The sequence below is a fragment of the Juglans microcarpa x Juglans regia genome, chromosome 8D (genome assembly GCF_004785595.1).
Source record: "Juglans microcarpa x Juglans regia isolate MS1-56 chromosome 8D, Jm3101_v1.0, whole genome shotgun sequence".
NCBI lineage: Eukaryota > Viridiplantae > Streptophyta > Magnoliopsida > Fagales > Juglandaceae > Juglans > Juglans microcarpa x Juglans regia.
The window spans coordinates 34,230,299-34,253,776 of record NC_054608.1 but is presented as its reverse complement, the minus strand read 5'-3'; the positions used below and the strand labels follow the sequence as shown (position 1 = coordinate 34,253,776).

At 35.2% G+C, this 23,478-nt stretch overlaps 4 protein-coding genes and 1 non-coding gene across 5 annotated transcripts; 3 read left to right on the top strand and 2 right to left on the bottom strand.

Annotated features, from left to right (window-relative positions):
* Positions 1-445: 445 nt before the first annotated feature.
* On the bottom strand, positions 446-1,957 carry LOC121243706 (probable CCR4-associated factor 1 homolog 7). Its single transcript, XM_041141844.1, is given in 3 exon segments — positions 446-884; positions 887-1,400; positions 1,566-1,957. Coding segments are annotated over 2 exon segments (822 nt in total). The 5' UTR covers positions 1,332-1,400; positions 1,566-1,957; the 3' UTR covers positions 446-507.
* A 1,606-nt stretch (positions 1,958-3,563) lies between these two features.
* Positions 3,564-3,637, top strand: TRNAT-AGU. Its single transcript has one exon. It is a non-coding gene; the product is annotated as a tRNA-Thr (tRNA).
* Positions 3,638-4,903: 1,266 nt separating this feature from the next.
* Positions 4,904-6,381, bottom strand: LOC121243705 (replication termination factor 2). Its single transcript, XM_041141843.1, has one exon. It carries the CDS (start codon positions 6,201-6,203, stop codon positions 5,094-5,096), a length of 1,110 nt encoding a protein of 369 aa, XP_040997777.1. The 5' UTR covers positions 6,204-6,381; the 3' UTR covers positions 4,904-5,093.
* A 1,286-nt stretch (positions 6,382-7,667) lies between these two features.
* On the top strand, positions 7,668-11,408 carry LOC121243708 (40S ribosomal protein S12-like). Its single transcript, XM_041141846.1, has 5 exons — positions 7,668-7,816; positions 8,754-8,794; positions 9,711-9,999; positions 10,969-11,034; positions 11,215-11,408. The coding sequence occupies exons 2-5, from the start codon at positions 8,787-8,789 to the stop codon at positions 11,272-11,274; spliced, it is 423 nt and encodes a 140-aa protein (XP_040997780.1). The 5' UTR covers positions 7,668-7,816; positions 8,754-8,786; the 3' UTR covers positions 11,275-11,408.
* Positions 11,409-15,393: 3,985 nt separating this feature from the next.
* On the top strand, positions 15,394-22,399 carry LOC121242458 (NADP-dependent glyceraldehyde-3-phosphate dehydrogenase-like). Its single transcript, XM_041140309.1, has 10 exons — positions 15,394-15,483; positions 16,950-17,322; positions 17,835-18,028; positions 18,109-18,237; positions 19,663-19,782; positions 20,278-20,414; positions 20,516-20,671; positions 21,289-21,667; positions 22,062-22,178; positions 22,259-22,399. The coding sequence occupies exons 1-10, from the start codon at positions 15,409-15,411 to the stop codon at positions 22,370-22,372; spliced, it is 1,794 nt and encodes a 597-aa protein (XP_040996243.1). The 5' UTR covers positions 15,394-15,408; the 3' UTR covers positions 22,373-22,399.
* The last annotated feature ends 1,079 nt before the right edge of the window (positions 22,400-23,478 follow it).

Genomic DNA, 23,478 nt, shown 5'->3' with positions numbered 1-23,478 from the left:
AGTAACCCTGCAGTACAGCTCTTATCATCTTTAATAATATGTTTAATAGTGTCTTGTAGCAGAGCTCAGTCAGAGATAGCAGTAAACACCACATTCTATCTACCCCGTCTCTCTACTTGGGTAAATCATCATTACACAAGAAAAAATGATTTTCACCATACTAATTGCCTAACTGTCGGCAAAAACCTTGAACCCCAAGTTCATATTGGTAGGTAGAAGTGTGACAGATACATGAGAATGGCTTCCTTTTAACCAATTTCCAAAGAATCCCAAGCATCCTCTATTAGTATGTATGGAAGGTAGAAGAACAATAAAGTCAACCAAGTGACAATTATAATTCTTCTTTCATTGTGAGCTAAATCATTAACAATGATGTTGCTGCTTCATAAAATATGCAAGTACTCAAAATAGAAAACAAGTAGAAGGAAACTAGCACACACATGTATTCTTAACAAATAGTTTTCATTGTTATTATTTTTTTATAGTATTTTTTTTTTTTTTCTCTTTTCAATATGTACCCTGTCCATTCTCAACACCAAGACCATACAATACACCAGCATATTTTTCAGGTGACCCATTAAAGAAACTCTCTTTCAGTTTCATGAAAGTACAACAAGTAAGCAAACTATCCGAACCAGCTTGGTGACAACTACCGATTCTCTCCACTTCCAATTGCTCCGCAAGCTTGTTCAATCCGCCGTGAAGGCTGTTACAGAACCTCATCAAATGCTTGATATCATAAAGCACAGGAAAATAGATCTTGATCAGATTAAAGAACCCTGACTGCGTATCGGGAAGATTCTGGCAAGTAAGCAACTTGAGCAAGTATCCAAAATCATACCCACTATGGAAAGTAACCCAATGGACATTATCATTCAACACAATCCCGAAGACATCAACAATTCACTAAACCGACGAGCATCAACACCCTTCTCTTTGTTCTTATTGAAATCAATGCCACTCTGGGATAACAGCTCAATGGAGTCATTGGCATACACATCCTCACTGGGATCAAATTCCCGGAAATTGAATTGCCACACGCAATACTTATCAGTCCCACAAGTGGGAAGGTTCCCTTTCTCATCCGAAAAAGTAAGACCTAACTGAATTAACTTCAAGAGATCAACATTGCCCTTAAGGTTCTGGTAATTATACTCAACGTTGCTCTTGAATTGTCCTACAGGGCGAAGCACGATCCCCGGAAACTCAGTATCCATTGCAATATAAGGGTAATCGTCTACAATATTCCGAACCAAAACAAGTTCTTCTTCAAGATTATCATTCCAAACTTCCCGGATGTGAATCGAATCGCTTCTTGGCAAAATTGACATTTTACCTTTTGCCAATACAACAAGTTTTGGAACCAACAACAATGAACCAACAGGACCCAACCCTTATATCTGCAGAAAAAAGCCCAAGAAACCGAACCCCAAATCAAAACAAGGAAAACCCATATCTTAAAAAGCTTCAGAAAGATCTAAACCTCTAACCAATCCAAGTATTCAATACCAGAAATGAAAGACAGAGTCAAAGAAGGAAGGCGGACAGAGACAATGAAATCTTACCTCAAGACTCAAAATCCGTGAAGTGCTTCTGCAAATGAGAGGCTGGTGACGATTGGGTCGCGAGGAAATAGGGATTTTCTCGAAAAACAGTGGGGATTTTCCAGGCGTTTCTCCAGAAAGTTGGGGGTTTTCGAATTTATTAAAGGAGGTTTTTGTATGGAAAGATAATGGGTTTAGCAGATATAAAAGAAAAGAAAAGAAGGAAGAAAAATATATAGAAGAGTAAAATGGCGGAGAAAAGGCTGTTAGATAAATCTGTGTGCAGGCCAAGATGTATAGCCTGCCTACGTCTTTACATCGTAAACAGAATGGGTTACAGACAATGGAGACTGGAGAGATATTTTCGAGACGAAAAGCTGTCTCTCGTTGTGTGTGGTGCTTATATTTCCTCCCTGAGAAATCTTTTATTTTTGACGTTTATTTTGAGGTACTTATTAGGCTCTTGAGAATGTTAATAAATAATAATAATAACTTAATACCCCTTATAATTTTTTTAAATACTTGTTAATTTTTATGAAATAATAATAATAATAATAATAATAATAATAATAAGAGAAATATTTTAGACACAAAGTGATTACATAAAAATAAACTCACAAACTGATGTGATTTGATGTGGTATGTTAGATTGTCTAATTATTTTTATTGAAAAGTAGATCTAATAAATCTCATGAAATTACATTAATTGGTAAGTTTATTTTTGTATAATTTCTTTATGTATGTAGAAGTTCTCTAATGATAATAATAGTAATAATGAGTAATTCTACGTACAACTGTGAAGTACGTAAACGTCACGTAATTGTTTTGAAAAAGAGTGAGGTTCATTATTAAAAAATTAATTTTTTTCATGTAAATTCATATTTTATTTACTTTTTTCAAAATAATTACGCAGCAGTTACACAATTTACAGTTATAAATATATTTTCTCCAAATATAAATAGAGTAATACTATATATAATTTTATGATGTGCGTGACTCGCATACTCATTCTCATTTTAAAAAAACCTGATAAATTTAATATTCAAATTAAAAAATTAATTTTTTAATAAGAAGCCTTCTTACTTAAAAAAAAAAAGAAAAGAAGAAAGAATACGTGCTTACATATTTTAGATTTTATCTAATATTACTCTTATAAATATAGTAAAATACAAAAAAAATGTGCATTAAAGTTATAACATAAGCATTTGAAAAATGAAGGTTAATGATCAAAATCATATAGACTAATTGTCATAGGAGAATGATGACGTTTGTTCGGTTCTCTCACCAAAAGATACTTTAATATTATACAATCATTTGTAAAATTAAAAAAAAAGTTTTTCTATTATGTTTAGTGCAATATGAAAACTTACAATGGAGATGAACCTAGTAATTGAAACCAAGCATGCTGACTGTGCCATAAAATTCAAAATTCAAATTAAAAACGAGAAAATCAATAAAATTTATTGTAAAATTGTAAATATATGTAGCCCTACTCATATACTAACACTAAAATTGTTGTTTTACATTCCTTTTTTTTACTGCAAGTAACCATCATTAAGCATATAACAAGGTTTTCTAGAAAGATTTCACCTGCAAAGAACACCAACCAAGGTAGATGAGATTGTAGTAAAGAAGGATAGGGATGTTCATGTGGGTCAAAAAGCTAGAAAATTTATGGGTCTTCTGCACCAGTTCCCATCATATCCCAAGGACCTAGGCCCTTTTCTAATTTCAAGGATGAAGTTAATACGACCCCACTGTATTGGGCCCAGAATTCAGTATGGTCCTATAACATAAATAATTTTACATATATGTGTTAAAGTCGATTATTAAAAAATTAATTTTATATTTTATTTATTTTTTTTAAAATAATTACGTGATGGTTACACAATTTATGATTACTAATATATTTTCTTCTGTAAGATATTTCTTATATTTCCTTTGAAAGTGTAGCTCCAATGAAGTAGTCGTCTTTTTTAGTCATTCATTATTAAACAGTTCAAAGACAAAGCAGACAACGCTTTCATAGCTCAGTTGGTTAGAGCACCCGTTTAGTAAGCGGGAGGTCTTGAGTTCGACTCTCAATGAAAGCACTTTTCTTTTTCACTGATCATTCCAAACTTTCAGTCAATGAAAGCTCTCTTTGTCTTTGATGAGTAAGCAAATTTTATTGGTAAATAGGCATAATCCATGCGCATGCTGCAAATTTGAGGGATATATATACAATTAGCAGCATGAAAGCTCTCTTCCAACTTCATGCTGCTGAGCTTCCACAGACATTTTTCATAGCTTACGTGTTTGTACCTGTTACTAATTGTGTGGTTCAAATTAATTTAATTTCATATGTCAAGACTGCATAAATGAGTTCTGAAACTAGGGAGGGTTTAAAATTTGAAAGCTCTCTCCCCTTTTAAAAAATAGAGCAACTTGAGGCCGGTCGGGTGATTTGCTTCAATTTACACCAGCAAATCACAAGCTACCACGTAGGAGATGTAGCAAATTACAACATAGACTCGTACACATGTGATTATTTTTAATATACTATCGAAATTGATATTTTGGCCCCCCTTCATTGCTTGTCTTATACATATACTGGTTTTTGGCAAATAGAATAATTCTTGCACTGAGCTTGAACTTTTGGTATTAGTCTAATATATAGATCGGCATGCTCATGGTACAGAAAGTTTTATGTTAAGAATGAAAGTATGTTTTCGGGGTTGGCCAACTATGCAAGGACAAGTGATGGGCAATAGGATATGTTGGTCACGCCAAGGGTGGCCTTCTACTACTGCCTGCAACAATGAAGATGGGTTTAACAGGTCTTCGAATCAGAGAGAAAATGGCTTCGGGGGAGAAGAAGGCCTTCAAATCGGAGAGATGCTGAGACGAAAATGGCTTTTAAGGGAGAAGAAGGGCTTCGAGAGAGAAGACAAAAATCACTTCAGGGGAGAAGAAGGGCTTCGGAGGGAGAAGAAGGATTATGGAGAAGATGAAAGAGAGAGGGGAGAAGGGAAAAGGGAGAGGATTACTTCATATGCCGACCCACCGCAAAGCAAAATACATACCCGACCGATTTGAAGGTTTTCCCTTTAAAAAATGGTGTCAAGACTAGAATGTCTCATCCCTTGGTGTCGGCTTGATATCTAGTTTTAGAAATCACGATTTTTTTCCAAGAATAATAACATTTCAATATGGAACCTATACACCACTCGCTTGTCAATATATATACACACACACACACCCCTTACTTTGTCAAACATGTCAATAAACCCAGTATTCTTTGGTTTGTATCCCAATTTTGAGTAACTTCTTTCAGCAATATGTGAAAATAATTTCAGACCAGAGTGGCTACCAATTACTCAAGAAAACAAAAGTACATCTGATTTATCATAAAGCCAACAAACACATATGACAACAAGGATGCAAAGAGCAACCTCAAGAAATCCATGTTTTCTATAAATGAGCAAGTCCAATTACAACAAGAACTGCAAAATAAAACCAAAGATAGCTCAAAAGAGAAGACATCGTTATACTCCATACCACCAAGCATCAGTTCCTACCAAGCGGCAGAGATCTGCAAGAATATGTTTCCTTAAAATTTGACTTCTTAGACGACGTAAATATCGAAGCATACACTTCCTTGGTAGCATTCGCCGGGGCCATATCCCCTGCCTTGAATCGCTTCAGTGATTCTTTAACCACCCCATCATTGGCAGACTTCCCATTTGCATCCAATTTACCGGAAGCCACCTTCTCCACCGCCTTCACATCGATCCCATGCTTCCTACCACTCAAACGTGACATCTCCAATCCCACACCTTCCTCCCCATTCTTCTTCACTTTCTTCTCCCTCACCTTCGACTTCTCCTCCATCATCCTCTCCCTCAACACCGCCACCTCCTCCTCGCTCCCGTTTATCACAATCTTATCCGATTCCTGAAACTCCTCGTGACATACAAGGCATGCCGAGGACTTCACTTCCTTCAAGGCCTTCGCACTCAAAACATGCCCACAATTCCTCAAAGCCAAAAACCTATACTTTCCGTTAATCTCGAGCCCGGTAATTGGGCACTGAAACAGCGTCCTGCCGCCCGCGTTTTCATCTGATTCTGCCGCCCCTGGAACCCTCGAAAACCTAACTGTAATCATGTCCTTCAAGCCCCTGATATATCCGAATTCCTTGGGCAATTTCTTGCCCAGAAGCGCCTCCACAAGCGCTTCCTTGTTGAAAACATTACCGAGCCGATCGATTACGCAGGGTTCCCTCAATGGCTCGTTAGAGAGCGCGCAATTTGTCCACTTAGATAGCTTCTGCTCGTTGGGGTCGACCTTATCGGGCTTTCGCTCCGCGTACATGTTGAGATAGCAATCACGGGACTCAGCCCCGGTGGCACCACCATCGCCGCCACCGCCGGAAAGTCTGTAGCGTAAAACCAGAGTCGAAAGAGGGGCAATTTGGGGACTTTCGAGCAGGGTGGAGTCAGGGAGGGGCTTGCCATTGAGGGTGAAGTAGAATGAGGAGGAAAAGGATTCGGTCAAGGGTTTGGGGAGGAGAGAGAGCTTGAGATGGTGGAGGGTTTGTGTTGAAGATGGAGTTAGAGTAAGGGTCTGGGAAGGAACTTGTGGCTCAGGGGATTGGACGAAGATTTGAAGAGTCATTTTTATTTAGAGGGAATTGGGAGCTAGGGCTTGGTGAATTGAAGAACTTGGGAATTTGGGGATTTTCAGGTGTATGATCGCAGGGTCGCAGATTCTGAAGACGAAACGTATCTGCTACAAGTTAACAGCAGCTGCTTTATTTATAAAATATGGACTCTGAGCGAAACGACGACCGGCCAAAAAGTATAATTACTAAAAAGTTTTATAACAATAGAGATTTCCTATTATTTAATGCCTAGTTTGTTTTTATAAATGAAATAAGGTGAGGTAAAATAAATTAAAATAAAAATTAAATTTTTATTTAAAATATTATTAAAATATATTTTTTTAATTTTTTTTATTTTAAGAGTTAAAAAAATTAAATTATTTATTTTATTTTATATAAAAAATTGAAAAAATTGTAATAATTGAAAGAAATAAGATGTGAATAATTGTGAAAATAAACGAATGCTAAAACTTCTATATGAAATATACAGTGTTAAATTATGTAAGAACTGTGCATTTATATTAAAAGAGAGTGAGATTATTATTAAAAAAATTAACTTTCTCTGTCAGTTTTATAATTATTCATTTTTTTTAAAATAGTAATTTTCAAATTTTATTCATGGTTCCTATATTATGCATCTGCTTTATTTTTTGTTTTTATTTATTTTTTCTAGTAGAATAACTCTTAAGACTAATGGTAAATATTATGTTTTGATGCCTAAATTTTGTACATTTTTTGAGATCTATCATTAAAAAATAAATTTCTTTTATGTAGATTTCAAATTTAATAATTTGTTTGAAAAACATGCAAAATTTACACATCCTAACTGTTGAAACCATTTGTCATTATCTAAATCATAAACTGAATATTTAAGGGATTCATATAAACAGAAATTGATCATTTTAAACTATCAATTTTATTTTATTAATATTTTATATCAATTATTAAAAAATATATCATACCAATAATCATATTTAGGTCTATACATAAATTTTATACAAATGAGTTTACGCGTTGGCATGACTTAATATAGTGCGTGTTATTTATTTTACAATATAAAGAGCTTTATAATTTATTAGATCACATTAAACCATATTAATATGTAAACTTTCTTCTACAAAAGTTGTGTTTCTTATTATTATTATGTTTTTTATGTCTTCCCCTCCTCACTTGCCATGACTATTTCCTTGATATTGTAGCTCAATAATTAAAATCTTAAGAAAAATATTTTAGTCAGAAAATAATTTTATAAATTGATGTGATTTGATATGACTTATCAAATTATAAAATCACTTTTAATATAAAATAAATCTAATAAATTATATAAAACCATATTAATTTATGAGATTAATTTCATATAATCATTTTTGGCTCTAGCACTCCTCAATCCATAAACCTTCCCAATTTGTTAATTTTGTTCACTGTATTTTTGGCACTAAATATATTTTAGATAGAAAATTTGGTGAAAATGAGAAGGGCATTATAGTAAAATAGAATTTGCCAAGGTGTTAGGGCTTCGACTTTCATATATGTTCATCCTTGACCTTTAATAAACCGCGGCGCAAAATTTTCCCTCCTTCCTCCGCGAGTACATATCAGTGCAGATCTGTATAACACTCTCTTCAAGGTCAGCTCCTTGTTTTCAAATCCATTGTTTCTGTTCAGTTAGTTACTCTATTGGATTCCTTTTTAGTTATGGGTTCGTCAGCTGGATGCTCTGTTTGGTTGCTGACAACCACCGGAGTAACCTATATGAATCGTTGAAAATGTCTTTTCTGGGAGCTCTGACCTTACTCCTTATCTGGGTTCTGTGAGAAACCAAAATGGCATGTGACCAACATTAGGATTTCGTTTCCTATCACTTTAGCATTAGGATTTTGTTTTCAAACAGATTGGTTGTCTATTTTTAAGTTTCGGAATGATAAGTGTACATTTATGCCTTGATGTGACATACAAGGGCTTTGTCAATTGCACTGCCTTTGATGTTTTAGACATAGTTCTACTGAAAGGGAAGCACAGAAGATTGGAGCTTGAAGCAAATCCTTTGGTTCTGTTTGGTTAGGGTTGGAATTCCTTATGGTTGTTTCTGGGCAGTAGAAAGGACAAATTCTTATCTGAAGAGTGGGAGAAGTCGTTCAGAACTACAAACAATAATGTGCAGTATAGAACGAAACCCAAGGCATGTAGGCAAGGAAGAGGGTGGAAATGATTAGTGGGTGTCTTATAGTTATAAAATTGTCATCATGTTTTGAGTTGTTTGTTCTTTTTGATACATTTTCACTGGTTTTGTGCCAAGAATCCCATCTAGTAGGTTTGATTTATATTTTGACGTTGTCTGACTGTTTCTTTAATCGAATGCTTATATTCTCTGAGAATTAGAGCTTGCGGTTCTGTTTTTTCTTTAGAAACCCTTGTTATAAAGGTGTGTTCAGAAATCTGTTAAGCTTGTAATTCTTAGTTGGTATTCAATGTCAATATGTCAGGATTGTTTCTTGAATTAATTTGCACCTTACTTTATGAGTTGCTATTCTAGTTGAAAATTTGTTTTTCCTTTTTGGCACCAGGAAAGCGACATCTTGCCTGACCATCAACCAGAAATGTCGGGGTATGAGAATATTTTTTGTTCCACTTCTGTGCTCTGCTCTTAATTTTTTTGGTTACCAAAAAAAAAAACTTCTGACTGCTGTTTGCTTTTGTTATTTATTTTAATACAATTTAAACCATGTATATTGGTTTAGAAATTCAAATAATTTAAACCATGTATAATATTGTATATTTCTTGTGTACTTGGGCTATTCCTATTTACTTGTCAATAAAAGTTTCTTTTCACTCATAAATTTTTTTTTTTTTTTTTTTGCATTAGTGATTACTCCTATTTTATTCATGGCTAGCTTGATTGACGATGTAGTACCTGGCTTTAGTGTCCTGTTCCTTTAGAATCATTAACAGTCGAACTATTTAGATGATACATATGTTTATTATATAGTCTAATTCTGATTGTAGTGATGCTGAAAATATTTCCAGGTGATTTTGAGCTACTTTTAGTCAGCTCACGTCATGGGTTTTCATGGACTTTTTGGAGATTAGGTTAACTCCTTGTTGCAATAAGAGTTTGTTATAGCTAGAGACATAAAATCTCTACTAGTCTAAGTCATGGGGTGTAGAAATGAATGTTATAGTAATGATATTAGTTACTTATAAAAAAAAAAAATATTAGTTTCTTTCAATTGTCATCGAAGTGGACACATAGCTTCAGTTATACAAAGCAAACCTTTGTGAGCTTCACAATTTTTAACAATCCTTTACCATAATTACTGGGTAGTACTTGAGGAGTTGGATTGAAGTTCTCAGCCTCTTAAGAACCTGATAAAAACTTATTCTGCAATATGTGGTTTTCTAGCAGTTACTTTTTTAGTTGTGCTCTCTTTAGACAGTAATGTTTGATTCTAAAAGTGTTTTTTCTATGTGTGTGTGCATTGTTGGATTTATGTATCGCCATTTTCCATTTTGGGATGACACAGAGAAGAAGGTTCTGTTGCAACTGAGACTACACCCGCACCTTTGGGTGAAACCATGGATATCACGACTGCCTTGCAGCTTGTGCTGAGGAAGTCACTTGCTCATGGAGGGCTTGCACGAGGGCTGCATGAAGGTGCCAAGGTGATTGAAAAGCACACTGCTCAGCTCTGTGTACTAGCTGAGGATTGCGACCAGCCAGATTATGTTAAGCTGGTGAAGGCTCTTTGTGCCGATCACAGTGTCAAATTAATGACAGTGCCTAGTGCTAAAACTCTTGGCGAGTGGGCTGGTGTAAGTGATATTTATTTTTTCCATTTGCTAGTCATTTTATACTGATTTGAATGATTTGTTTGCAATTATTATTATCAACGTCAGTTATTTTTCATCATGTATAGACTTGTCAAAAAAAAAAAAAATCGTCATGTATAGATAGTAAAAAGTTGCTGGACGTGGGATTTTGATCTCTCAGTATATTAGTTATTTGTAAAAATTGAGAAATAAATGAGTGATTTCAGCACTTCCAAATAAATAGGCAGTGAATTTTATCCCTCTTTTTTCTGAATTGGTTGTGATACCCTGTTCACTAAGCCTCACAATAGGTGAGAGAAGTATGATTGAGGTGAATGGATATGATAAAGGTGTATTGAGGGTCAAGTCCCCCATCAGTTACTTACTAGATCGAATTGGGCTTTAATATGATTTCAAGGAACTCTAATTGTAACATTGACTAATTTGTTTGGAGTATAAGTTTAGATGTGGCTTGAAGTTTCCTTAGATCGTTACACATGGCATCATAGTTGGGTTAGTAATACCACATGTTACTAGAGAACTCAATGTGAAGTTTACCCTGTTGAGGACGTTAGAGATTTGAGTGAGGGAGATCGTGATGCCCTGCTCTCACATTGGTGAGAGAAGTATGATTGAGGTGAATGAATATTATAAAGGTGTATTGAATTTCAAATCCCACTTTGATTTCTGCTGTGCTCTTTAGTAAATGTATTTTATTTTTGCAGATATACTTTTTTTTAACATGAAATTGGTAATCTGCCATTCACTGTGTACTTATGCAATGTGGAAATTATTAATCCAAAGGAATCTCGTCACATGCTTGAGACACATGGATGTCTTGAAGTCGTTCACTTTATACCCATAGTTTTACTGTCTTTTGTTGCTTTAGTACATGTATTGTTTGGCTGATTTGTCCATTGCTTAGTAATGATCAACTTTTATATTGATTTTCTGTCTCATTTGTGCATACAGTTGTGTAAAATTGATTCTGAAGGGAAAGCGAGAAAGGTTGTTGGTTGCTCCTGCGTTGTAGTTAAGGTAATGGCACATCCATGGAATGTCATTAGTCTTTTTCCAGTTCTGATCCTTTTGGTTGGGGGGGATTACATAACCTGATTTACTTTGACCATGGAAAGCAATGAAGTTCCTTTGTGTTAGTATAGGTAAAACCCAGAGACATGTTCTTTTCCCCTCAAACTGTGTTCATTTGTTTTGCAGGATTTTGGAGAGCAGACAGAGGGTTACAATGTTATCCAGGAGTATGTGAAGTCCCATTAAGTTAAAAATTTTAGAAAAGAGAGGCTCTGTTTTACATTGAGAGATTGGTCCTTATTTAGCTCAGACATTTTCATTCTTCATGGTGACAGATGCTTGATATTATGAAAGGCAAGATATTCAATTTTCAGTTTTGCGGTTGTATGTCCCAACTTTTTAGGAGTTTCTGAAGTTACTTGTCTTTGTCAATTTTCAGAGCTATCTATTTTTAACTGGTGACGATATACTTGTTAATTTTACTTGTGTCAAATGCTTTCAATGGATTCCGCATTTGCGTTGGTTGGCTTGTTCACATTTTAAACTTCTTTTTCATTGGTAGCAAGATTTTTAGATCTGAGTAGGGCCTAAGAAATTAGGAAAGCCTTGAAAGGTCACGTTTTCTAGATGGATCAGGTAAAAGATACGTACTAGCTTTTGAGAATGCTAGGGCCACGCTTATTTTGTACGGAATTGAGGAGTTGTGTTGGAACTTGGGGATCCCATTCCCCACTCTTTCCAAAGTTATACTATAGTAGTTTCACATCCAAGTGTTTTGGGTCAAATTTAAAAGAGTAATGTTACATATAGTCGGGGAGTATGCGAGCGTCGCGCAATCAGTTTGATGTGAGTCTCGTATTTACTCATTTTTTTCAAAAGGATTGCATGATGCTTACGCACTCTACGACTGCAAATATCATTCATTTCTCATTTCAAAATTAGATGAATTTGGTATATCTCAACCCTTGAAAGTCAGTTGTCTTTCGAAAGTATTTGATCTGCTTGGAGGCATGACAAAAGTTTGGAATAGTTTTGTTCTAAATTGTGCAAAAGGCTGACGATTGAGATTCTCTCTAATTATCTGATCGATTTGGAGGCTCAAAATGCATGGAGAGATAAACACAATATTAAATACTCATGCGAGACTTTGAAAGATTCTTTTTCTAAACAGTAATTGGAAAGATTGACTGCCCAATTAAGGAGCTAGGAGGTTTGGTATTGACTAATGGTTCATTTAGATACGAGCAAGGATTTACGAAGATGAATTTGAATTGACTGGTGGGGCATCTAACTATAAAAGTATAGATAAATGTATATAAATATGTGGGGTTGGTGCATATATGCATGCATGGAAGTGAATTAATGCCAGTGTGAACCACGCGAAACTACTACTTTGTGGCTGCTAGCTATGGCTTTGTTTAAACCCCTTCTTAAGCACAAGTTGCTTGCTTGTACGTACGTACCTACCAAACTATCACCACCAACGACCCATTTCATGCCTTTTAGGTTTTAGCTACTCCTCCAGTAGTACTCCAATCTTGGTTGGGGCCTGACTTTTTGGTTGGACCATGTGAAATAAAATAAAAAGAAAAGAACTTCATTCAATCCTCCTACCTTGTTGCAGGCAAGCTGAGGGAGGACACATGCTTCATGATGTCAAGCAACTAGCAAGCATGGTCTTTTAGAAAATATTTGAACCTTGATTTTTGTTTTTTATAAGGCATGCATGCTATGTTAATGAGTAATTATTTTCAGAGTCCACTACTCTTAATTAATCACGTGGAGCTTTAAATCAATATTTTATGCCATAAATATTGCAGGTACTAGCTATATATAAGGGAGGTTCCAACGAATATACCCCCAAAAATTTCATGGAGTAGGGGCCATTCTGTATGGGTAGGGTCAGGTTTACTCAATAATAGCAAAAAAGAAAATAAATAACCCATAAAAGAAAATTAAGCAAATAAACTTCTTAATAATTAATTACTTTCAACATCTTCTGGGGAAAAAGCAAATACCATGCAAGGTGCTTGTGAGACATGATTTTTCTTCTTTTGTTTTTCATAAATGTAGAGAATTATGAGCATTTTCTTTTCTTTTTCTTTTTAAATTTGCATTTTTATTTTGAAATATTCTGATGAAGTCGGTGCAAATTGATTTTTCCTCGTACTTTTTTTTATCAGTTATTCTATCCTCATTGTAACGGATAAAATAAAACGGTTTATGGTGTTTTCCTAGGCCCAGTCTGAAGAGAGAACTCATTACGAGGGAAGAAAAAGAGAGGAAAGAAAGGGACAAAAGGATGAGAGAGAGAGCAGAGTGTCAGGCGGAAAAATGAGTGATGTGACTTAAAATTAAAGGAAGTGAAATAAAGCAAAGGGGGCAGTAGATAAAAAGCCATGAACACAAACGACTTCGGGAACTTTTGGACTAAGCTTCTTAGGGACTTCACCTTTTTCAACCTCACCACAAAGACTTCAACGAGATGAGGAAAACCAGAAGATAGAACTCAGATCTTCATTGTATTGTGAGGACGAGAGACCATGAGATATCATAAACAAGCATATTATAGTAGAATCTTTTCTCTCTGAGTCCCCATGGACGCAAGCCCAATGTCAAACCATGTAAATCTGTGTCTTCCTCTATTTATTTTTTCTATATTTATTTACTGTTTATCGTTATGACTTACGAATAGATATTGTACAGCCATATCGGACTACTGTCGAGAGCTCTACACAACACCAATCAAGGCTCAAAATAACCTCAACAGAACTAGAAATGGATCGTTCTCTCTCTAGACTGTTACACTATTTTTAGTCGTTATCACTAGTACTATTGGAGGGAGAAATAGATAGAATTAATAAGTTTCTTTTGGAATTTTCAATTGAGGGAGGGGGGCTATTGAGGCACAGCTTTTTACGGGAAGTGATATATATATATATATATATATATCTATATATACACACACGGTATGGTAGTATAGCTGATAGTATAGCTGCATACAATCAACAATATAAGGATAACATTAATTTCTTGGACTGTAGGTTTTAAGATAAAAGGACAACCAGATATGGCCTATTATTATTACATATACAGCTGCATTCATATTTTTGTTGGGCAGGTTTGGTTTTGTTAAATATCCACATCGAATTTTATCTGAATTGTGGACAATTTCAATGCAGGAATTCATGCTGTGATAATCCGAGTCTCAATAATAAGCAGCTCGCATCGATCGAGATCATATTTGAAGAAAAATAAAAATAAAAATATAGACCTACGTACAACAATATCTCTCTTTTAGTTCATTTAACCAGGAATAACTACTGCTCTCTCTCTCTCTCTCTCTCAGGACATGCATGCTACATGTGTGTTTCTCTGCGTGCAGAAAATGGCACTTAGGTCCACGTACGTACATGCATTCCAGCCAACATTGTCCTAAGCAGTGGTGATGGCTGATCAAACAGCCATCGACAATATTGTAAATTTAAAGCATTCTTGGCTGCTCCATAGCATGGCAAATGGTCTGGTGCAACTGCCAAGTGGATCATATGCATGCATGCATGACAGCAGCTAGCTTGACTACGATCATCTAAAGAATTTTGTGTGTGTATATATATATATATATATATATATAAGATAAAAACTTATAAACTAATAATTAACTCATGATATCTTATATAAAATTGATAAACCAACATCGATTTGACTTGTAAATGAGGGAATTGGTTTTCAAATCCTCTGTAAGGTCCCCCCCCCCCCCCCCCATTAACCACGTTGGATCCAACTTACTTTTGTGGAGTTAAATGCAATAACGTACGACAGTGATACCATCGCTAGAGTCGATGAAATCTAGGAGAACTTTCTGTTCTGCTGTATATTTTATCAAATAAATCTCCCTGATGTGAAAGAAGATCATCACCAAGGAGAAGAGAGGAGGAGAGGCATGGCACAGCTTTCTACTACTCAGGTTCTTTCTTTTTGTTGCGATCATTGCAGGCCGTACGTATATAGCTTCATCAGTTGTTTCAGTCATTCCACATTAATGATCTCCATGTTAATCATGAATCTTTCTTTTTTCCTTCTGCTGGCATTGATATAGTGTGAACTGATCTTGTTTCTGTATATATATAATTACTCATTGTGTTCGATCATGTTCTTGAACTTTCATGTATGACTCATGATCATGTAGCTGGCTGGTATTTGCCATGCGTATCCCCGTTTGCACACGTATCCTACTGTTGATCAGAACCAGATCCAGTCATGCAAAATGATCAACTCATCAGGTTCTATTTTACATTTCATGGAAAGTACTTGATTTACATAAATCTCAAAGACGACACAAATTAAGTAATTTGGCAAGTTTTTGTGCAAGCTGATGTGATGATCATCTCACGATCTCTTTACAAAAATCTCATAATTATCTCACTCTCTCTTGACTTTTTTTTTTTTGGATGCAACAACTGATCTTAGTTCAAACAATCCTTACATCGCCTCCTCAATATTCTTAACGAATTATGCTATATAGACTATTCTTCGTAATAAATACTTAAATGCTCGGCTTTATCACAAAAAACATAGACTATTAAAATTAGGTGTATATATATATATATATATATATATATATATATAGCAGCTTAGTCACTCTCATGAGCTACGTACTTTCTGTAAACAATTAATTAAGAAAAAGGCCGTGGGCTAAGGTTGACTAGACTAGCATTAGCTATAATTTAACATGACTACTTAATTTAATTAGAACAAAATCTAGTACTTTTTTTTTTAATTTTATCAAACAATTTTTCAATACACCATATATCAATTTATTCTTCTTTCTTTATTCATTTTAAATATTTTTTTAACTATGGTTAAACTTGTAATATTATTATGAAATCTTTCAATATTTTTCGTATATTAATGTGAATGTAATCTCTCTTTTGTCAAAATCACATCAATTGCCCAATAAAAAGTTAAAAAGAAAATAAACATGAAAAAAACTCATTCATCCTATTTTTTGTAAACTCTCTCTCTCTCTCTCTCTCTCTCTCTCTCTCTCTCTATATATATATATATATATATCCTTTTATCATGCATGTTGTGAAAATTTTTTAACACAAGTGTTTTTCTTTTTATTAAAATAAAACATTCTAATAATATTGTGACTTTTTCATGTTTTATAATTAAAATGTAAATGTGAGAAATATAAAGAAAGATTAGGAAAAAGAAATAAAAAATATTTACAATATAGTGCTTGTTAAATGTAGAGAAACACTTTAGCCCATATGTATTTTACATGATTCAATGGAAGCTTTATTTCGACATATTATTAGTTATTTTACATAAAATTGCAAAATAGAGAAGCATTTATAAGAGTGCTCTGAAGCCAAAAACAAAAAGACAAAGCAGGAAACTCTTAGGTACAAATTGCATAGGGATTTCCAAATTATAACATGATAAAAAGGTTGGCTCTACTGCCACCGCTCCCCTCCAGCTTCCGAGGGAAACCGTTAGTTATAATAATATTTTTTTTTTTTACTTTTTCTTACATATATTTTTTAATAAAAATATTAAAAAAATCATAATATTATTAAAAAATACATCCTTACTCACTAAGTAAACAAAATTAAAAATAATAAAAAACTCCAGCGATAACACTGAGCAATAAGAATGAGCGGTAAGAATAACATTTTTCTTATAAAAACTATATATACTCTCCCTCTCTCATTTTTTTTTATGTAAAAAATATGAAAAATGAAAAGTTAGATACAGAAAACGAGGGTAGCTGATTTTGTTGGCATGCAACCGTTCGAAAAAAAAAAAAAAAAACAAGCGTGATGAAGGAAAAATATAAAAAAAAAAAAAAAAAAAAAAGAAGAAAGTAATTGAGTCGCTGATTTGGCAAGCTTTGAAGCACCTAATTACCAATATTACCAACCCCTTTTGTCCCAAGTCATTGGAGGATGGAGCAAGGTGTGGCTTACCTTCTCCTTATATGTATGATTACCAGACAACACCAAAACCAAACTATACCAGAAACTCCTCACCTTTACTTCCTCACACACACACGCACTCTCTTTCAAGGGAGTGGAAGAGGGCTTCATTTGAAGTTGTTTCTTTTCTTGAGTTTGTTTCTCTTTGTTAAGTTTTTGATAAGTATGGCTGGGATTGGAGTGTTCTCAGAGATTTTGGACGGAGATGTGTACAAGTACTACGCAGAAGGAGAGTGGAAGAGATCATCTTCAGGGAAGAGTGTTGCTATCGTCAACCCAACTACGCGAAAGACGCAGTACAAGGTTCAAGGTGACCATCTTGCTTTGTTTTGGACTAGGAAAAAGTTTTTGGTTCATGTTTTCTTTGCTCGAACTGAGAATATGTTTGTTAAGTTTTGGGGTACTGTTCTAAAGGAATCTAAGTTACATGAGTTTTAGGTGACCCATAATGTCTGATGTTATCTTTATTACTAATGATCACGCAAGAGTTTGAGATATAGAAGTTCAATGGTGCAAAAACCATATACTAGGTAATTAAAAGTGGGTGATATCAATTCGTTGTGGTTTTAGGATTGAGAATGCCAATAAGCTTGAGCATCTTCTGTGAATTAGTTGAAACGTACACATTTCAACTACACTTCCTTTGGTTAGTCAAAGAATGGTGGAAAGAAAAGTGTAACTAAGTTAAAACTTCAAGCAGAATTATAGCAGGATCCTCAAAACCAGTTACAACTCCCAGCAGAACTTATGATCTTTTCAAAGTTATTTGATTTACATCAGGGGCTTATCTTCTCATGAACTACTCTTATGTTATCGTTACAGCTTGTACACAAGAAGAGGTAAATATGGTCATGGAAACGGCACAAAGTGCTCAGAAATTATGGGCCAAGACTCCTCTTTGGAGGAGAGCAGAACTCCTTCACAAGGCCGCTGCTATCCTCAAAGAGCATAAAGCCCCAATTGCTGAGTGTCTTGTAAAAGAAATCGCAAAACCAGCTAAAGATTCAGTAACTGAGGTATCAAAGTCATGCTTATATTCATGTTTTAATGATTGGTTTACGAAGGCAATTGGTATGAATATTTGGATTTGATGAAGGTTGTGAGGTCTGGGGACTTGGTTTCTTACTGTGCTGAAGAGGGGGTTAGGATTCTGGGAGAGGGAAAGTTCTTGGTTTCTGATAGTTTTCCTGGAAATGAGAGAACCAAATATTGCCTGACTTCTAAGGTAACATTTTCCACTCTTTTTCCCTTTTCATGATGGAAATTTCTTATTAAATAATGAATTTCATGAAATATGGATTTATTTAATTAACACAGTGAGATGAGTTATTTTGTAGTTAGTTCTGGCAAAATTATTACAAGTGGTAATCTTGCATTTGCAGCTCAAGCCTCGTACACATCCTTTCTTTCTTTGGATAAAATAATGGCAGAGATACTGTTATTTATTGATGGCGTTCTTCTATATGACAGTCTGACAATGAAGATAAGAAATGGATGAGAATCTCTTGAAACAATTTCACTAAAAGCCAATCCTTTAAAACAATAAGTAACAAATTCTAATATTTCCTTAGCATACTCCTTCAGTTTGTCCTGGTTCTCTCCTCTGATGTCATACTTCCCGTCATTTTTTGTGGAAATGTTGTTATCAATTCTACAACCCTGTATCCGCATCTTTATATATACAACCTTTATTATTATTATTATTTAATATTTTTTTTAGAAAGAGGATAGTACTTTAATTTTATTGATAGGTCTCACTTGTGGCGGAGGAAAACATGGTTACAACTGGACAACTGGGTTATTATTATTATTATTTAATCTAATATGCAGTTAAATTAGCAGTCCAAGTTCAAAGTAGTTCTTTGTCATGATAAGAGACCCTTGTCGGTTCGCATGCCAGCAGCCAACAAACCCTTCATTCCTCCATTTTTTTTTTCTGCATGTTAGTCTACCAAATACATTTTGATTGCTTTAATTTCTAAGATAACGGTAAAATAAATGGAAATCTTTACTCTTGGCTAAATTTTAAATGAAGTTTTCTTTCTTTTCCCATGGCCTATCTGAATAACTTTGGGAAACACAATGATAATAATATCTTGATTAATAAATAGAATGGGCAGTGATAGGTAGAGAGTACAGCGAAAGGTCGAGGTCCCACAAAAAATGCAGCATTGGACAGTAAATTAGGCATGATAACTCATGAAGAAGGAAAAGTTTGATGAGATATATTTCTCATGCATGTGAAATGCAAATCCAGAACGAACAGAGCGATGCCTTGCCCTGAACTGCTAGGTCATCTGCTTGTTGAATTGAATGCATATTGAATTGATGTAAGTATGGAGTGGAAAGTGGATGAGAGTGTAAGCACATTAGCTTAGGTTTTGTCATCCATCGATATCAACAACGGCTCATGTCTTTTGATGCGTATTAACGTTTATCTGAACAGTTCTACATCATATAGGACATTCATGATTATGCTGCTGGGTGGGTTCTGTTTGGTTCTATGAATTTAATGTAATTACCTTAATGGCACAGTTACATGATGCTTCTTCCCCCAAAACACGAAAAGATATAGATATGTGAATGCATATATATACAAAAAAATTAATATTGGATATGGTTTACATATCACATTTGCTGTATGTTGCAGATTCCGATTGGGGTGGTTTTAGCCATTCCACCATTTAACTATCCCGTCAATCTTGCTGTGTCAAAGATTGCTCCTGCATTGATAGCTGGAAACTCCATCGTGCTCAAGCCTCCAACCCAGGTACTTCACCTAATGAATTAGCTTATTCTGCACTTAGTTTTCGCAATAATGTATGTAACCTCCATAGATATGCATCTACAACCATACTCATCCGAACTGATATATTCTTCTTGAATATTTTATTTTCGCCATCTTTTTGTATCATCTAGAATGGGGTATGTGTTGTTGTACGTGCGGCAATTACGATGAAAAGTACGTAAAAGAAGAGAAAGTAAGAAAAACACACAGATTTAACGTGGTTCGGCAGCATGCCTACATCCACAGGAGCAAGGGGCTGAATTTTCACTAACTGTCAAAGTAGGGTTACATCATATATATTTATACGAACCCTAGTCGTTCCGCTCTGCTCTGCTCCACTCTGTACGCTATGCTCCCCTCATTCCACTCCGCTTCGCTCCCTGCATCAACCTACTTTCTCTGTATACGTGTTCTACTCAATATGAGCCACATATTACAACAGTATGTCTCTTAATCTCACCATTAACTTCCTTTCAGGGTTCTGTTGCTGCTCTTCATATGGTTCACTGTTTTCACTTGGCTGGTTTTCCCAAAGGCCTTATTAGCTGTGTTACTGGGAGAGGCTCTGAGATTGGTGACTTCCTTACTATGCATCCTGGGGTCAACTGTATAAGGTAAATCCAGTTCCTCTTTCTTTCTCACTAAATTATAGCTCTCCATTTCCTTGTAAGGTATTTGATTAGTCATCCCTAACTTGCATTGTTGTTTTGCTCAGCTTCACTGGTGGAGACACAGGTATTGCAATTTCAAAAAAGGCAGGCATGGTTCCTCTTCAGATGGAACTGGGAGGAAAAGATGCCTGCATTGTACTTGAGGATGCTGACCTAGATTTGGTAGCAACAAACGTAATAAAAGGGGGCTTTTCTTACAGGTAAAAGGATTTTCCATAAATTTCCTTTATTTTACAAGAGGGAAGATGTTGGGAATTAGCTCCACGAAATCCCCATTGCTCTTGATACGAAAGCACAAGAAGATTGATTTTTTTTGCAACTAGAATCTATTGTCAATAACCAAGGAAAACTAATTGACTTATGTTTGCAGGACTCAGAAAGTCATTTTGTAGATATAAGCTGGCTATACATACCTCAATCAAACAATATGCTAGTACTTATAGAGTGGATGCCCCATTTGACATAGTTTTATCTTTTTTCCATTGACTATATAACTTTACATTTGATATGGTGGAAAACATAGTCAGGAACAACTATGGAATCAAGTTTTATCATTGTGTTGCTACAACATTCATGATAATTAATACCTGAGATGCTGTTGCTTGAATGGACTTGGCCAATGTCTTCAGGAGTCGTTTAGGACCAGTCCTAAAGGGAATTATTTTTCTCTATTTTGAAAATATATAGGAGTTGCTCGGTATTGTTTCAAGCTTCTTATATGATCTACTTCTCTGCAGTACCAAAGTGAGCCTAATTGTTTATGCTCCCTGTGACTGCTAAGATATTTTCTAATGCTTGGTGTCGATGTTAATGACAGTGGTCAAAGATGCACAGCAGTTAAAGTCATCTTGGTGATGGAATCTGTTGCTGATGCCTTGGTTGAGAAAGTGAAAGCAAGAGTTGCTAAGTTGACCGTTGGGCCACCTGAAGAGGACTGTGATATCACTCCCGTGGTGTCAGAGTCATCTTCAAATTACATTGAAGGGTTGGTTAAGGATGCTAAACAAAAAGGAGCCACACTTTGCCAAGAGTACCGAAGAGAGGGCAACCTCATATGGCCGTTGTTGTTAGATAATGTTAGGCCTGATATGAGGATTGCATGGGAGGAACCATTTGGACCTATTCTGCCCGTTATTAGGATCAGTTCTGTAGAAGAAGGAATCCACCATTGCAATGCTAGCAATTTTGGGCTCCAGGTATACATCTCTCTTCTAGTTTTCTGTACATTGTGTTTCAATTCTCTTGAAGTTCATACTGTTTGCATTAATTTCCATCTTACACCTAACATGTATATATACTCATTTGTTCATTAGAGGGCAATGAACAATCTCCTCATCTCAAATATAATTGAATTATCTGAAGTTTGACCACCTGTAACACTAGTTCAATCTACCATGATTGTCCACTTAGAGGTTTTTTGATGGAACTTAAAACCAAGGGATCAATCTGTCTGTAAGTGAAAATATAAAGAGCAATTTAGTATTTTAGCCATTATCGAACACCTATGATTAATTTTTCATCAGCCTGTCTGCGTATGATTAATCTCTCCCCACACATTGTTTGATCAAAACACATGAATTATATATGCAGGGCTGTGTCTTCACCAGGGACATCAACAAAGCAATGTTGATCAGTGATGCAATGGAGACTGGGACAGTTCAGATAAACTCGGCACCAGCTCGAGGACCGGATCATTTTCCTTTCCAGGTAAACTAACTCTCAAGAAACTGTCAGCTTATTAAGCTCATTATCTCAATGCACATAAACAAATTCTTCTTTCATGACAGGGCATAAAGGATAGTGGAATTGGGTCGCAAGGAATCACCAACAGCATAAACATGATGACTAAGGTCAAGACCACAATCATCAACTTACCAACCCCTTCATACACCATGGGCTAGTAATAGTATATGGATCATCACCACTACTTATACTGCACCTACTTACAAAAATATGTAAACAGACAACGTTTGTAGACTTTAGTTTCCTTTAGTTTCTTTGTCAATTGGTAATTGTTGTCAATGGGCAGCCAGATGAATAATGGGGATACATGAACTCAGACAATAATAAGTGTTTTAAATAATGCAATAGATTTTGCAGCAGTATTGTTTGGCTTTACTTGCTCCTGTTTGCCAGATAAAGTAATGCAGTACACAATATGGGACAGGAATTAAGCCAAACGAAGCCCACTCTTAAATCTAGTGGACTAGGCTTGCACTTAAATGTGTATGGTTTTCAATGACAATGGGCTGGCAGCTAGGGCTCAATTGTGCCTAAACTTGGATTATAGTCGAGCCGAACCCATGGGGCTGGTAGCTGGCACCATATCAATGATGTGTTCTATATACCGACTCGTAAATATAAATTTTTGTTGACTTATTGTAAAGATGGGACTCATATTAAAACCATAATATTGTGTGATAGTAAGAAAGTACTATCACGTCGTCCATATGTCAATAATATCTAATCATTTTTCCTAATTAAGAGGTATAGCATAGAGTTAGGGTTAAGAATCAAGACTGCTGTTTTGATACCATTTGAAATCACAAACTAATCCAAAAGTCTAAAATAATTAGAAAATATTAGTTTTACCATCTGATGTATATTTCAAGATTTCATGACAGTGGAGAATTCTATTGGAATTTCTCCTCCAAGAAAGCTTCCATATTGGAGCAGATGCAGGGGAAAAGGATAGAGTTGAAACAGAAAACTGACAAGAAGTAGTGGAGAACATGTCTTCCTCCCACATGTTGATATCTATCTTAAGGATTGGTGCTGATGTTTGTGTGTGATAAGGTCAATCTCATGATGCTTTGGCTACTTAGGTATGCATTTCAATTAGTACGTTAGCATCCACTAACCTAAGTTAATAATCATAGAATGTTTTTGGTCTCCAGCTGTCAAATATATAATAATGTATCCTAATTAACTTAAATTAAGGATGCCTTCTCCTATGAAATGAAGTAACGTTTCACCTACTTAATTAATTAGTTGATGAACTTCATTG